This window comes from Aspergillus undulatus (genome assembly GCF_047715775.1).
Source record: "Aspergillus undulatus strain CBS 261.88 unplaced genomic scaffold BDV17scaffold_5, whole genome shotgun sequence".
Classification (NCBI taxonomy): domain Eukaryota; kingdom Fungi; phylum Ascomycota; class Eurotiomycetes; order Eurotiales; family Aspergillaceae; genus Aspergillus; species Aspergillus undulatus.
This window is the reverse complement of record NW_027396609.1, coordinates 710431-724125: the sequence shown is the minus strand read 5'-3', so window position 1 is coordinate 724125 and position 13695 is coordinate 710431. Positions and strand designations below refer to the sequence as shown.

At 51.7% G+C, this 13695-nt stretch overlaps 8 protein-coding genes across 8 annotated transcripts; 5 read left to right on the top strand and 3 right to left on the bottom strand.

The window, feature by feature from the left end:
* Positions 1–56: 56 nt before the first annotated feature.
* On the top strand, positions 57–1685 carry BDV17DRAFT_287766 (putative salicylate hydroxylase; the record flags this gene model as incomplete). The annotated part of the gene is made up of 7 exons (XM_073761238.1): positions 57–103; positions 161–183; positions 218–294; positions 349–406; positions 456–1194; positions 1253–1584; positions 1642–1685. The coding sequence occupies 7 exons, from the start codon at positions 57–59 to the stop codon at positions 1683–1685; spliced, it is 1320 nt and encodes a 439-aa protein (XP_073619673.1).
* Positions 1686–1828: 143 nt separating this feature from the next.
* BDV17DRAFT_176553 (NADH:flavin oxidoreductase/NADH oxidase) lies at positions 1829–3554 on the bottom strand. Its single transcript, XM_073754871.1, has 3 exons — positions 3401–3554; positions 3068–3333; positions 1829–2966 (listed from the first exon to the last, which is right to left on the bottom strand). Exons 2-3 carry the CDS (start codon positions 3245–3247, stop codon positions 1881–1883), a joined length of 1266 nt encoding a protein of 421 aa, XP_073619672.1. The 5' UTR covers positions 3248–3333; positions 3401–3554; the 3' UTR covers positions 1829–1880.
* A 62-nt stretch (positions 3555–3616) lies between these two features.
* On the top strand, positions 3617–5789 carry BDV17DRAFT_253900 (argininosuccinate synthase). The gene is made up of 8 exons (XM_073756707.1): positions 3617–4007; positions 4068–4109; positions 4169–4189; positions 4248–4319; positions 4379–4503; positions 4561–5049; positions 5099–5178; positions 5231–5789. Exons 1-8 carry the CDS (start codon positions 3950–3952, stop codon positions 5592–5594), a joined length of 1251 nt encoding a protein of 416 aa, XP_073619671.1. The 5' UTR covers positions 3617–3949; the 3' UTR covers positions 5595–5789.
* Positions 5790–5894: 105 nt separating this feature from the next.
* Positions 5895–7869, top strand: BDV17DRAFT_253895 (cytochrome P450). Its single transcript, XM_073756706.1, has 3 exons — positions 5895–6275; positions 6331–6606; positions 6660–7869. Exons 1-3 carry the CDS (start codon positions 6087–6089, stop codon positions 7818–7820), a joined length of 1626 nt encoding a protein of 541 aa, XP_073619670.1. The 5' UTR covers positions 5895–6086; the 3' UTR covers positions 7821–7869.
* A 106-nt stretch (positions 7870–7975) lies between these two features.
* Positions 7976–9209, bottom strand: BDV17DRAFT_253894 (uncharacterized protein). Its single transcript, XM_073756705.1, has 4 exons — positions 9014–9209; positions 8521–8954; positions 8157–8457; positions 7976–8088 (listed from the first exon to the last, which is right to left on the bottom strand). Exons 1-4 carry the CDS (start codon positions 9075–9077, stop codon positions 8081–8083), a joined length of 807 nt encoding a protein of 268 aa, XP_073619669.1. The 5' UTR covers positions 9078–9209; the 3' UTR covers positions 7976–8080.
* Positions 9210–9447: 238 nt separating this feature from the next.
* On the top strand, positions 9448–10112 carry BDV17DRAFT_253893 (uncharacterized protein). Its single transcript, XM_073756704.1, has one exon. The coding sequence runs from the start codon at positions 9631–9633 to the stop codon at positions 9835–9837; it is 207 nt and encodes a 68-aa protein (XP_073619668.1). The 5' UTR covers positions 9448–9630; the 3' UTR covers positions 9838–10112.
* A 228-nt stretch (positions 10113–10340) lies between these two features.
* BDV17DRAFT_279525 (Zn(II)2Cys6 transcription factor) lies at positions 10341–12616 on the top strand (the record flags this gene model as incomplete). Its single annotated transcript, XM_073759732.1, has 5 exons — positions 10341–10417; positions 10505–11426; positions 11476–12139; positions 12192–12380; positions 12429–12616. 5 exons carry the CDS (start codon positions 10341–10343, stop codon positions 12614–12616), a joined length of 2040 nt encoding a protein of 679 aa, XP_073619667.1.
* BDV17DRAFT_176325 (class II fructose-bisphosphate aldolase) lies at positions 12417–13687 on the bottom strand. Its single transcript, XM_073754866.1, has 2 exons — positions 12968–13687; positions 12417–12912 (listed from the first exon to the last, which is right to left on the bottom strand). Exons 1-2 carry the CDS (start codon positions 13555–13557, stop codon positions 12642–12644), a joined length of 861 nt encoding a protein of 286 aa, XP_073619666.1. The 5' UTR covers positions 13558–13687; the 3' UTR covers positions 12417–12641.
* Between the last annotated feature and the right edge of the window lie 8 nt (positions 13688–13695).

The following is a 13695-nucleotide window of genomic DNA, read 5'->3' as shown; positions in this document are numbered from 1 at the left end:
TTCACACGTCTCCCAATTTGAAGGAGTGGCAGTAACCATTAGGTTGATTCATCACCATGCAGATTAAACAGGCCAAGACGCCCTTAGAGGTCGTCGTCGTTGGGTAAGTTCGCAGATCCAGCTCGTATCGAGGATTTCCGTGAGCTAACTTGAAAAATAGTGCGGGTATGTTAACCTATTTGAGTGCGTGTTGTTGCATCACGACTGACGGATTCAGGGATTGGTGGCATGGCTGCAGCCCTAACTTTGGGCTTGCGAGGACATCGCATCACGATCTTGGAGTCAGCCCCGAAGGTACGTAAAGCTCGTCAATGCACGAGGCCAGAGTCACTGATAGTGTTCAAACAGCTCATGGAAGTTGGTGCTGGTATTCAAGTTTCTCCGAATATGTTGAAGCTGTTTGACCGTGAGTAGTTGAATGTCTACAGCACAGGACATGCTCTGACGAAACCAAGGCTGGGGCGTATCCCCATTAATACATGCCAACGATGTTGCACTAGAGAAGATCCACGTACGACGATGGCAAGATGGAAGTCTTCTCGGCACTAACCCTGTGAACAAGGCATATGGCCAGCAAGTTGTCATTCATCGGGCAGATCTTCACAATGCACTGATTGAGAAGGCGTTGGAACTGCCGAACGTGGAGTTGCGTACCAATTCACATGTAGCAGGCGTCAATTTCGATGCAACATCAGTGACACTGGCCAATGGTGGCACTGTCAAGGCCGATATTATCATTGCAGCTGACGGAATCAAGTCGGTGATCCGTGGCCAGCTACTAGGTGAAGATGCGTCTCAACCGATGGCAACTGGAGACGCAGCCTACCGAATCATGCTCCCCAGGAGTGTGATGGAGCAAGATCCGGAGCTCAAGAAGCTGGTGGTATCTCCTGAGGCCACACGGTGGCTCGGTCCAGGGCGCCATTTGATCGCTTATCCTGTCCGAAACTATGAACTGTTCAACATTGTTCTTCTTCATCCCGATCGACACGGAATTGAGGAGTCCTGGACCACGAGGGGATCAAAGCAGAGGATGATTGATGATTATGAAGGATGGGATCCGATTGTCAATAAGTTAATCGATTTGGTTCCTGATGAGGAGGTGCTGGAGTGGAAGCTGTGCCTTCACCCGCCGCTGAAGACATGGATCAAGAACTCTGTGGCGATGATCGGTGATGCCTGCCACCCCATGCTGTAAGCGCTTCATTATCGATGCATAGCAACGATTCTGAACTAACTGTTCTTCCACCAGGCCGTACGTCGCCCAAGGTGCTGCTCAAGCCGTGGAGGACGCCGCAGCATTGGGTATAGTTCTTTCTGAGATCTCTTCAAAGCGTGAGATTCCTCTGGCATTGCAAGCATACGAGAAGTCTCGCAAAGAGCGCGCAGAGACAGTCCAACAGTCTGGCTCACTGAACCGGATCACTTTGCATCTCCCAGACGGGCCGGAGCAAGAGGCACGGGACAAACAGTTCCGAGCTTCGCTGAAGGGAGGGTCGAACCCGGATAAATGGTCAGATAGGCAGACGCAAGAGTTCTTGTGGGGTTGGGACGCGGAGAAAGCGGCATTGGAGACGTGGGAGGGTGAGTTCTGTGTTCGGTGAGGCTAGGGGTCAAAGCGCTAATTCCCTCCTGCCTTAGGCCTTTACGGACGCACTTTCTCGACTATTCAACACCATCTGTAATTTTATATTCTTTGCTTGAGCCATTGCGTGGCGTTAGCGTTCAACGAGCCGGTTTCATGTTAGAATGGATTTGTATGTTCAACACAGCTTAATCATGACAATCAACACTATGATCATTTATATGTTCGTTTAGCGCCACAGGCTATCTGTCCAATGATTCTGTCGAGTATCTAATTTGTAGTCGTATGTTTGATCTTAGATCTTTCCTGACCTCTTTCTGAGGTACGGTCCTCCACCGCGAGATGCAAAGCCCCAGCGAATCTGGTTTGCCATACCGATTTCTACCCCCAACTCCTCAGCGAAGGTCCAGACCAGCCCTGGATTCTTCTGGAAGCCACGGCCAATCAAGGTAAGGTCCAGTCCCTGTTCCTCAACCAATGAGTTCGCTAGTTTGGCGCTGTCGATCATTCCAACAGTGCCTACGAGCAACTTATCGCCTACTGCTTTCTTCACAGCGACGGCGAACGGTGCTTGGAATCCAGGACCGGCCTTTACTTTCTGGGCGGCATGAGTACCACCGCTGCTAACGTCGAGAACATCAATATGACCGCTCTCTGCCAGAGCTTCTGCGAATTTGACAGTGTCCTCAGGCTTCCAGCTCGGTTGGCCAGGTTGGGCCTCCTCCAGCCAGTCAGTGGCCGACACTCGCAAAAAGACGGGCAGGTGGTCTGGAACAGCTTCTCTGGTCAGCTTCGCAATTTCCAGGCTGAGTCGGATGCGATTCTCGAAGCTGCCGCCATATTCGTCGGTTCGGGTGTTGACAGCGGGAGACAAGAAAGAGCTGAGGAGATAGCCGTGTGCATTATGAATCTCGATGAAGTCGGCGCCAGCGCTAACAGCCCGTTTGACTGCAGCAACCCACGATACCTTAAGGTCTTCGATATCCTTCCTGGTCATTTCTTTAGGAATAGGGAACCGGTTTGTGAAAGGGACGTTGGACGGGCCTTTGACACGGTCTGGCCAGCCGCCCACCTTCTCAGTTGCAGTGTCGCCGAAGGACAACCACGGCGCAACAGTGCTGGCTTTTCGGCCTGCATGGGCAATTTGAACCCCAATGATCTGATTCTGGCTATGTGCGAATTCGATCACGTCCTTCATGGGCTTAATCTGCGAGTCTTTCCAGAGTCCGAGATCTTGTGGTGTGATGCGGCCTTCCGGCTCAACCGCGGTCGCTTCTATCATAAGGAATCCGGGTCCGCGCTGAGCAATTCCTCCTAAATGGGCCATATGCCAGGCTGTCATATGGCCATCGTCCGCGGAGTATTGGCATAACGGAGACAACTACAGAGCGGCCGACGTGTTAGCGACTGTGACCTTCAGCGACCTTTCGGACAGAAAAATAACGCGTAAAACCAGGCCTTATCGCAAGATGAGTTACTAACCCCGATACGGTTGTGCAATGTGAGACCCCTCACTTTCAGAGGCTGAAACAGCTTTGGAATGGGAGCTTCATCAGACTGCGGATCGGCTGCGGTTCCGGCGGGGGGCTCCTGGGCGGGGGTGAAGTAGGATATGCCAGGAGCGGGCTTGTTATCGATATCGGGAACTTGCTTTGTGGCCATGGCTAAAATTGAGCTCGTAGGAAAATCGTACTCCGTCAATTGGACTGCAACATTGCGAGGGGTAGCGGGGGGTTAAATGCGACAAGCTGCTTAGAAATCATGGTGATGTCAACCGTGGGAGCCTCGGTAGGTAGGAGGAACAACAAAACGGACATCCGGAGTGGCTTCCGGGGCAGAAGAGTCATAGAATCTATTCAAGATCTTTTCAGTGTCTCTTGTTCCAAGAGTGAGGGCCGTAGGATGCGCAGTAGGAGTCTCACGGAGGTCGTGTTACCGCAAAATACATAACTGCATGTGATGTGTAGACTGCTTTTCCCGAGATAGTTTGTTGATCCAGAGTCATGCCATAGGACCTGGAATCCGATTGGAGTTTTCGAGCAGGTATCGCGTCTATAACATGATCGCTTGATATTCATCAAAGAAGAAAATCAGCCGAGCCAGAGCCTGAGTGTCAGACTCAGCGCAGCATCACATGGTGGTGATAGAGTGAGGATCGGCGCTTATCTGCGCCAAGAAACTAACCTTAAGATAATTATTGATAGCGATCAATGATCATAGCGAACTCGGAGACGCGCCTCCACTCCGTCCCGCCAAAACTTTTTCCTTGGGGTGACTCAGTCCTCCGACCTTTATATCTCCCCCCTTCATCCTCAATTCTCTCTCCAGTTTCCAATTCACGTTGCTATCAGTACTCCAAACAAAATGGGCAAAGGAAAGATCTGTGTCGCCTTCAGCGGTGGTCTCGACACCAGCATCATCTGTTAGCTTCTCCGGTCCCGTCTTTCTTCCCCACGTGCTCCAGCTGATCCAGAACACACAGTGAAATGGCTCATTGACGAGGGCTACGAGGTCGTCGCTTTCAGTAAGTACTCTTGTCAATTGGTGGTTTTATTCTCTGCTCAAATACTGATTGATTCTCAGCTGCCAATGTTGGCCAGGAAGGTAAAGCGATACCCTGATTTAACCTCCACCGCTACTTGCGCTCACACCGCGCCCTTAGAGGACTTCGACGCCATCAAGGAAAAGGCTCTCAAGCTTGGTGCTGTCAAGGCTGAAATTGTCGACCTCCGCCGTATGTATACTCCGAACAATTGGCGAATCCGCGGATAGTTGGCATTAACCCGGATACAGGGGAATTCGTTGAGGAGCTCTGCTTCCCCGCTATCGCTTGTAACGCCATCTACGAGAACGTCTACCTCCTGGGTACCTCTCTGGCTCGCCCAGTGATTGCCCGCGCCCAGATCGATGTCGCTAAGGTCAGTATCTCCATCCACTCTCTGCGCTGAATCGCGCACTAACGATGGTCTCAATAGCGCGAAGGATGTTTCGCCGTCTCCCACGGTTGCACCGGTAAGGGTAACGACCAGGTCCGTTTCGAGCTCGCCTTCTACGCTCTGCAGCCCGACATCAAGGTCATTGCTCCCTGGCGTGACCCCGTCTTCTACGAGCGCTTCGCCGGTCGTAACGATCTCCTTGCCTACGCCGCTGAGAAGGGCATTCCCGTGACTTCCACCAAGTCCAAGCCCTGGAGTATGGATGAGAACCTGGCCCACTGCTCCTACGAAGCTGGTATCCTTGAGGACCCAGACATCACCCCTCCCTCCGACATGTGGAAGCTCACTGTCGACCCGCTCACCGCTCCCGACAAACCTGAAGACTTCACCGTCCACTTCGAAAAGGGCCTTCCCGTTAAGCTCGAGTACACCGAGAACGGCGAGCAGAAGACAGCCACCGACGCTGTTGACCTCTTCCTGACCGCCAACGCCATTGCCCGCCGCAACGGTATCGGCCGTATTGACATTGTGAGTCCTCGTTGACTGTCTGGTTCAAACAGAAGCTAATTCAGTCCAGGTCGAGAACCGTTTTATCGGCATTAAGTCTCGCGGTTGCTACGAGACCCCTGGTCTTACCTGCCTGCGCTCTGCTCACGTGTATGTGTTTCCGTGTTCTTGATTCAACGGCCAGTCTAACTTACGATTACAGTGACCTTGAGGGTCTTGTGCTCGACCGTGAAGTCCGCGCTCTCCGTGATCAGTTCATCACTGTCAACTACTCCAAGCTCCTTTACAACGGTCTCTACTTCTCTCCCGAGCGTGAGTTCCTTGAGCAGTCCATCCCTGCTTCCCAGAAGTCGGTCAACGGCAAGGTCCGTTGCCGTGCCTACAAGGGCAACATGATCATTCTTGGCCGCTCCTCCGAGACCGAGAAGCTGTACGACATGTCCGAGTCCAGCATGGACGAGATCGGTGACTTCGCTCCCACCGAGACCACCGGCTTCATCGGCGTGTCTGCCATCCGTCTGAAGAAGTACGGCCAGATGAAGCAGGCCGCTGGTGAGAAGTTGTAAGATGTGATTTCGCAGGTACGAATTACGATTGTGAAATGAAAGCGCCTTTGGAAGGCTGTGTGATTTATGGGTTTTGTATGGCAAGAAAATAGCTATGTAATGGAATAGAAAAAGCATGGGCACAGCTTACATACGTAATCTTCGAGTATGCTTTCGACGAACGGGATATACCCAGCTAAATTGCCCCGTCGGATCAAAATCCTCCCGGGGGTCAGAATCCCTCAGAGTCAAATCCAATCAGCGCTCGGCCAATTCCCACCGCGATGATGCCTTCTGCCTGGCTCGCCCTGTCCGGGGTGATGGCTCCGCCCATTCTTCTTTTCCTGGGATCTTGGGAGCGGATCCGCTTTGCCCATCACGTTTAAGCTCTGCATCTCCATCTATAAATACTCCAGCCATGTTCATGTTTATTTGCTCAGTAAACACGTGGTCTTTACCGTCGATTTATTATCTTTACGCGAGTCTGGACACCGGTTGAATCGAAATTACAACATGGTGTTCAACATGACTAACATACCGTGGAACGTGTTGTTTGTGGGCGTCACCGGTTATGCCTACCTAACCTCCAGCTTCTCTACATTCTTCTTCCTTTCTGTCGCCCTCGCTGCCTTCAGAATACTTCACGGTTCTTTTCTATATCCAGAATATCTGACCCCAATCAAGCACATTCCAGTACCTCCAGTGAGCTTCACCCATTGTTCAGCTTGATGAGATTCAGCAAAGGCTGACCAGTTAGAACCGGTCATGGATCACGGGAAACGCCAACACGTATATTCTTCAAACACCTTTCGAAGACATGCTCGAATGGACCAAGTCGGTGTCTCACGAGGGACTACTACGGTACTATGTGGTCGGGAATATGGAGCGAGTGCTCGTAGCCTCCCCAAAGGCTTTGAGCGAGCTTCTGGTTCAGAATGTATATGACTACATAAAGCCGGAGCAAATGCGAAGATCTCTGGCGCGCATCACTGGCGACCATGGTGTCCTGCTTGCGGAAGGGCTTGAGCATAAGGTCTGTATTTATTCTAGCCCATCATCTGTTATGCTCTATTGACTCTCTACCAGAGGCATCGAAAGAATCTCATGCCTGCCTTCTCCTACCGCCATATTAAGGATCTGTATCCGGTATTCTGGACAAAAAGCGTAGAGATGGTGAAGTGTATTGAGAAGGACTTGCAGTCTCGCGAAGATATCAACGACAATATAGTCACCATAAGGCCCTGGGCAAGTCGGGCCACTCTGGACATCATAGGTCTTGCCGGCATGGATCGAGACTTTGGGTCTCTCGCCGATCCGCATAACGAGCTCGCTGGCCAGTACCACCGAATACTTAAAGACGCTCCACTCTGGCTGCAACTCCTATTTGTCGCTGCCTTTGTTCTTGGAAACACAAAAATCATTGGGGCTCTGCCTGTTCAGCGGAATAGGGAAATAAAAGAAGGCAGCGAGTACGTCCGACAGGTAGCGCAGCAGCTCATCAACGAAAAGAGAGAACGGATCAAGCACAACCCAGATGAGTCGGAAACCGGCAAAGATATTCTCTCCGTGTCTCTGAATAGCGCATCATTCACCGACGAAGAGCTCATCGACCAAATGATGACCTTCCTCGCAGCCGGACACGAAACGACCTCGACGGCACTGCAATGGTCCATCTACGCCCTCTGCAAGCACCCAGATGTCCAAATCCGCCTGCGCGAGGAAATCCGCTCAAATCTCCCTCCCATTTCCCTCGAAGATCCACAACCCATCACAGCGGCCCAGCTAGACTCGCTGCCCTACCTCCACGCCGTCTGTAACGAGGTACTGCGCTTCCACCCATCTGTCCCAATCACATTCCGGTCCACCACCAAAGACACCATGCTGGCCGGCACTCTGCTTCCAAAGGGCACGACGCTGTCCATCTCCCCAGAAGTCATAAACCATCACCCTGACCTCTGGGGTCCCGACGCGGACAAGTTCGACCCAGAGCGGTGGCTTGGCCCTGGTCGCGCAAATACCGGGGGTGCAAATAACAACTACGCCCTGATGACTTTCCTCCATGGTCCGCGAAGCTGTATCGGTCAAGGCTTTGCGAAAGCGGAGTTGGCTTGCTTGGTCGCTGCTACTGTGGGAAGGTTTCAAATGAAGTTGAAGGATCCGGATGCTAAGCTTACAGTCAAGAGGAGTGCAACTGTATCGCCGATGGATGGTGTAGTTGTTCGGTTTACGGCTGTGGAGGGGTGGTGATGCTGAGATTTTGAATCGGAAAATAGCTTCTCTTCCCACGGATCTCCTGGTCGGCTTCAAGTTAAGCCTAGGGCTGTACATATTGTGAGGTAATAAATTGATATTGGGTCTATAATATCATTTCTTGATTCAGGTCTCACTGATTTTCATCCCCTCGACTCGTCTGGGCCTGCATATGTAGAAGAAGCTTTCTAAGCGGCTCCCAACTTAGTCCTACAGGCAGAATCCGGGCCCATATTCAACCCCCCTCCACAAGCTCTCTAACAAACTATAAAGCAGTCAGCACAAATCCATCCCACAACTTAACAAATCCAGTCCAACAAGAAAAAAACTTACTCCCAATAACCCCATTAACCGGAATATCAATACTAGTCGTATAACTCGCCGCATCACTCAGCAAATACACATACGCGCCACCAAGCTCCTGCACCTGCGCAAGCCGCGGTATACCGCCGTAGTACTTTAACTGCTGCTCCCAGTCCGGCTGCTGCGGCACCCAGTACGTCATGGCCGTCTGCACAAGGCCTGGAGAAACACTGTTAACACGGATCCCGTACTGCGCCCATTCCATTGCGAGCGTGTGCGTCATGTTGCGCACGCCGGCTTTGCTCGCGCCGTATGGGGCGCTGGGGACTCTCTGCATAAAAAACCCATTAGCTTCTGCCAGAAGAAATGAAGACAGTTTCAAGTAAATAGATACCTTATTAGGCCGATAACTAGCCATACTCGCCGTGAAGACAATACTCCCCTTAACCCCCTGTTTAATAAACGCCTTCGCCGCAGCACGGGCCGTAAAGAACGACCCGAAGAGATTAACGCTAAACAACGTCTCAATCTCCTCCTTTGTGAAATCCAGCGCGGCCTTGTGGTGCGTTCGGCCGGCGTTCACGACCATCCCGTGCAGCGCGCCTGCTTCTGCGATGATGGCGTCGATGGCCGCGATTATTGTTCCTTCCTCGGAGACGTTTGCGGTTAGGGCGTGTAGTTTTCCCGGGAAGCGGTCTGAGAGGGTGAAGAAGTCGGTGTTTTCTGAGGGAGAGGGGGACCCGATGTCGAGGCTGTAGACGTGGGATGCGCCGTTTACGAGGCAGGATTCGGCGATGCCCAGGCCTATGCCGCGGTTTGCACCGGTGACTGGGGTGTTGGCGGTTAGATGTTGGACTTGGAAAATGAAAGGAGATTGGGAAGCTTACTGGCAATCACCTTGTTGGCGAGTGTGAGTTGGGTCTGAGGAACATCTGCTGTGTTTGCGGTCATGTTTGCGGGGTGCGGAGGGGAGGATAGGGGAGAAGTATGGAGGGGAATTCTTATGTTTGAGGGTAGAGGGGTAGAGGAGTTATAGCCGACAGTCAAGGTACTTATACTCGGTACGCAATCACTTATGTCCGCAAGGTCATAAATAATGTGGATTGTCTACATCGCGTGCATGGCGAGTAAGACGATGTCATCCCCTCAACGAAGTATACGGCGCATAGTATTGCCCTCGAGCCGGGTATGTGGTGGGATGATCTGTTGGAGAGGGTGGGGTCCGGATCCCCTCGAGACGAGGGTTGCTCCCGCATCCCGCTTGTGAGGACTAATAGGATACCACGACACTTCTCCAGGCCTCCTTCAGAACATTCGCAATTCCACAGCCTCCCTCTCCAGGCTGTTGCTTGTCAATATCGCTCTCACGATAATGGCCCTCCCACCTTGAAACACCCTCTGCGGCAACGACGAATTCCTCGAGGTTGCGGGTGAAGCAACAAAACCCGGGACTCTGACGGGATTAAGGAAGGAAGTTTTCAAGCTGTGGGAAAATCTGGATGGAATGAGCGTCCTTTTCTTTCTACATTCAGACACAAGAGTGCTGAGAGCATTATCGCATGCTAATGTTCAAATCTCTGGCTCGAACAGGCCCTCTTCAATCGAAGCCTCGGGAGTCAACGTCAAAGGGACCTTCTGCTTGTATCAGGCAACCGCCCGCCAAATGATCAAGCAAGGTATCGACGACTTTATGATTATTTCTCATACATGAGCGCACTCTCGGGGCGGTCGACGGTGGATGACAGACGCATATACCCCAACCAAGGCAGCAGTACTATCATTCATGCAGGCAATAGCAATTGTGCTAGAGAAACGTGAGATTTGATGCAACGCATTGGTTTCGGGGATGACACACGCAGTTGTTAGATGGGGTTCGGCGTTTAAATCGAGATTGACTACCTAGGACACATATAGATAGCGGATCTAGACTTTTTGGTAATTTGCATCTTTAAAGTCATGAGTCAAGTCCATGTCAATAGAGTCCTTGAAACTAACAGCATACTTCTTGACTTCTGTATATTCTGTATTATTTACCTTTATATCTGATGATCTGAGAAAGCTGTATGTGTGTCCGACTGTTGCCCCCAGAAAGCTTAGACGCTTCCCCACGCCAAGGATTAAACGTCCTGCCTGAAGCCGAGCTCTTTCTCTTTCCCCGACTTCCTTCTTAGTTTCCCCATCTCCATCTATTCCACTCATTGATCTTCTACGGGAATGGCATATGACACTCCTGTACGATTATCTCGTGGTCGGAAATCTCGTGGTCGCGGTCTCCGCACAAACACAGGGTGGTACGCAAAACCCTCCACTGCCGTTTCCTTACGCTCGCGCTGTACCCCAGGTTATCTATCTCCCTTTGGCTAAGACGAAAGCAACAGTGCAACATGTCGCAAACGGCATCTAAAATGCGATGAGGTCAGGCCAGTCTGTGGTCCTTGCCTCAAAGTTAGCCGGCAGTGTGCCTACTCCCAATCGTCCGGCACACGAGATTCTGTCGGTCAACCTCTCAAGCAACCCGTCGAGCAGCCCACTGAACAGCCCCTCGAACAATCCGCTAATCGATCAACTGACGATGAAATCATTGACGGGCCATCTCCAAGCACGAGCACAAGCCAACTTCCCAATCCTCCCATAGCAGAAACAAGCATCGATCAGTCTCCTGCCATTTCACCACCCAACGAACAAGATTCTTCGCTTCTTGCATGGACCACTAGTCATGGCCAACCTCCACTCCACCCTCTTGATCAGCTAGCAGCCATCGTGGCGATTGATCACTCGACATCGCCTTTCGGTAATGATCTCACGGCGCCGCAGTACACTTCTGACATTCCGCATTCTGTGACGAGCTCTATTGCGTCACCTGGGCCTACTGTGAATGCTGCAACTGTCAGGTGGTTCGACCTACTTGCCAACGATGCTGTTAGAGAATGCTCCCAGACGTCTGGTGTCTTTGCAGGCTACGGACAGGATTTTCTCGAGGAATTGAACGCATCGCATACTACTCCCCTGCAGCGTGCCACTAGAATCGTGGATCGAACACATACTGAAGATGATAACGGCGTACGGCCCGGTCTCAACACAGATGTATCAGCACCTACCCCAGTACAACCGGAGCATGCTGGTCATGTCATGAATTCCCCTGCAAGCTCATCTGAGGAGAGATTATGGCAAGCAGATGAGTCAATCCAGCTTCTTCCGCAGGAGTATTCTCTCTTCGAGAACTTCGTCCAGCGAATTAGTCCCTGGATAGATCTTTTCGACCCAACGAACAAGTTCTCTACATTTGTGCCTCATCTTGCTGTATGCCCCCGTCCTACTAGTGAATAGTACTGTTTTTAATCTTGTCAAGATGCGGAACGCCGGACTCCTGAATGCCATCCTAGCACTCTCTTCTCGCCATCTCTCCATCAACCCAGAAAAACCCTCGAACAATCAGCCTCATCGTGAGAATGCGCTGCAATATTATTACCAAACGCTGCACTATGTCCAAAAGGCCATGCAATATTCAAGCTACAAAACCAGCTTAGAACTCCTTGCCACCACACTCATCATCTCCACGTACGAAATGCTAGACGATTCAAGCCAAGACTGGCAGCGGCACCTAGAAGGCGTCTTCCTCATCCAACGCTCACAGGTAATCCACGGGGACTCGGGCGGCCTCAAAGCAGCCGTATGGTGGGCGTGGCTTTGTCAAGACGTCTGGGCAGCGTTCCGAGAGAGACGCAAGACGCTGACGTTCTGGGTCCCAAAAAAGACATATGCGGACCTATCACCCGCTGAGATTGCTGCTCGTTCGATGTTTGTCCTTTCAAAGGTCATCAATTACTGCTCGCGAGAAGAAAGCATACTCGCGGATACGCATATTCAAGCTAGAGTTGACAGGGCAAAGCATTTGCGGCGCATGCTCGACCAGTGGTGGAGTCATTTAACTGTCGAGTTTTCTCCTCTCCCTGCGTTGGCGCCTAGTTCGGCGGCGGCTTTCCGACCGATATGGATTCGGACCCCGGCTTTTGGTAAGTCTGGACCTTCGGCTGAAGCTGATTTACGTTGACTGACTGCGTAAAGCTGTCGCCGTGCAACTACATTGCGTATCTCATATCTTGATATACTCGCACGAACCCTGCACCGGGGGGTTGGATCACCATCTCGAGCGCCAGACAAGAGTCCGGCAATGCGTGGAGGTCATATGTGGTATCGCCATGACGTTGAAAGACGATGCGTCTAGTTTGATATCCTCGCAATGTTTATTCATTGGTAGGTGGATACATCTACATCTGATGTTCCCCGTATTGACATTACTAGCTGGAATGTTCACACAGGACACTCGCGCTCGCGAATGCGTTTTGGATCTCCTAGAGTCGTGTCGGCGCCGAACCGGCTGGCCGGTTCATTCTTTTGGGGACGAGCTGAAGGGACTATGGATGGCCCACGAATTCCCGAGATCTGATGAGAATGTGACATACGCAAATATACTGTTGAATCGGCGCTAATCTATTCTTTTCTCTATCGGGTGATCTAAACTCTGCCGGCAGATCCGCATATCTCCATCCATTCTATCGTTTGTCGAGTCACTTTCTCGATACCCTCTTCTATCAGTTGGGTGTGAGGCATCTTCCCAGCGCTTGCGGCAAGGTGCTCGTAATAGTCGTCCAGGACAAGCCTGTTGACGTTGATCTTGCTGCAACCGGCAGCAATGCATTTCTGTATCAATCCTGGCGGGAAACCGTTCGTCCCGTGCACCGCCATTCGGACCCTTTTGTTGACTTGTCCTCGGATGCTCTCAAATCTGGATGATGGTTAGCCGGGTAGATTTAGGAATCACTGGGCTGATGAGTTCTGACCTGTCGAAATCCAACTGAGGGCCCCGCGGGCCATATTCACCATGAACGTTTCCAAATGAAGGAGCCAATGTATCAACTCCGGTCGCAATAAACTCGTCAACTTCCTCTGCGGTTGTCATGCGGGCTTGTAAGCCAGCTGTATCCATGACACCATCCTCCCCGCCCTCAATCCGTCCGGGCTCCGCTTCAGTGGCAATCTGCCGCTCATTGCAGTGTCGTACCAACTGCGCCGTTTTGCTCAGGTTCTCCTCCTTCTCGTAGTGTGACATGTCCACCATAATACTGTCAAAGGGCAGTTCTGCCGCCCGCCGAATGAGGTCTTCGGATTGTGCGTGGTCTAAGTGGATGGAAATTGGGACGTCGGTGCGTTTTACTGCGTCGGCAGCAGCTTGGATGAGTGATCCGTCGAATGTCTTTATGGCCCATGGGAAGAATTGGAGGATGAGGGGAGAGCGCGCGGTTGCTGCAGCTTGTACGAATGCGTGCACTTGCTCAATGTTGTATGCGATTACCGCTAGCACGCCGTACCCGCCGGCCTCGGCGTCGCGGAGGATGCGGATATGTGTGTTGTTTTCCTTCCAGTCGGTCATGGTTGATATGTTCGTCTCTGAAAATTGTCAATGAGAGATTGATCCCGTTCACTTACGGATGTGAGTCCAACGTCGACATTTAATAGCTTGCTCTTGCATGGGACTCGCGTCGGGGATGGCGACAACCCCCACTGCCCG

Bases quoted from the DNA above. Each gene is read 5' to 3' on its own strand.
- BDV17DRAFT_253895 (XM_073756706.1), top strand. From the start codon at position 6,087: ATGGTGTTCAACATGACTAACATACCGTGGAACGTGTTGTTTGTGGGC. The intron at 6,276-6,330 runs GTGAGCTTCACC...CTGACCAGTTAG, and splicing joins AGCACATTCCAGTACCTCCA to AACCGGTCATGGATCACGGG. The intron at 6,607-6,659 runs GTCTGTATTTAT...ACTCTCTACCAG, and splicing joins CGGAAGGGCTTGAGCATAAG to AGGCATCGAAAGAATCTCAT.
- BDV17DRAFT_253894 (XM_073756705.1), bottom strand. From the start codon at position 9,077: ATGACCGCAAACACAGCAGATGTTCCTCAGACCCAACTCACACTCGCC. The intron at 8,955-9,013 runs GTAAGCTTCCCA...CCAACACCCCAG, and splicing joins CGCCAACAAGGTGATTGCCA to TCACCGGTGCAAACCGCGGC. The intron at 8,458-8,520 runs GTATCTATTTAC...TTTTTTATGCAG, and splicing joins CTAGTTATCGGCCTAATAAG to AGAGTCCCCAGCGCCCCATA.
- BDV17DRAFT_253900 (XM_073756707.1), top strand. From the start codon at position 3,950: ATGGGCAAAGGAAAGATCTGTGTCGCCTTCAGCGGTGGTCTCGACACC. The intron at 4,504-4,560 runs GTCAGTATCTCC...TGGTCTCAATAG, and splicing joins CCCAGATCGATGTCGCTAAG to CGCGAAGGATGTTTCGCCGT. The intron at 5,179-5,230 runs GTATGTGTTTCC...TTACGATTACAG, and splicing joins TGCCTGCGCTCTGCTCACGT to TGACCTTGAGGGTCTTGTGC.
- BDV17DRAFT_176325 (XM_073754866.1), bottom strand. From the start codon at position 13,557: ATGACCGACTGGAAGGAAAACAACACACATATCCGCATCCTCCGCGAC. The intron at 12,913-12,967 runs GTCAGAACTCAT...ACCATCATCCAG, and splicing joins CCTCAGTTGGATTTCGACAG to ATTTGAGAGCATCCGAGGAC.
- BDV17DRAFT_176553 (XM_073754871.1), bottom strand. From the start codon at position 3,247: ATGGCCACAAAGCAAGTTCCCGATATCGATAACAAGCCCGCTCCTGGC. The intron at 2,967-3,067 runs GTTAGTAACTCA...GCCGCTCTGTAG, and splicing joins CATTGCACAACCGTATCGGG to TTGTCTCCGTTATGCCAATA.
- BDV17DRAFT_253893 (XM_073756704.1), top strand. From the start codon at position 9,631: ATGAGCGTCCTTTTCTTTCTACATTCAGACACAAGAGTGCTGAGAGCA.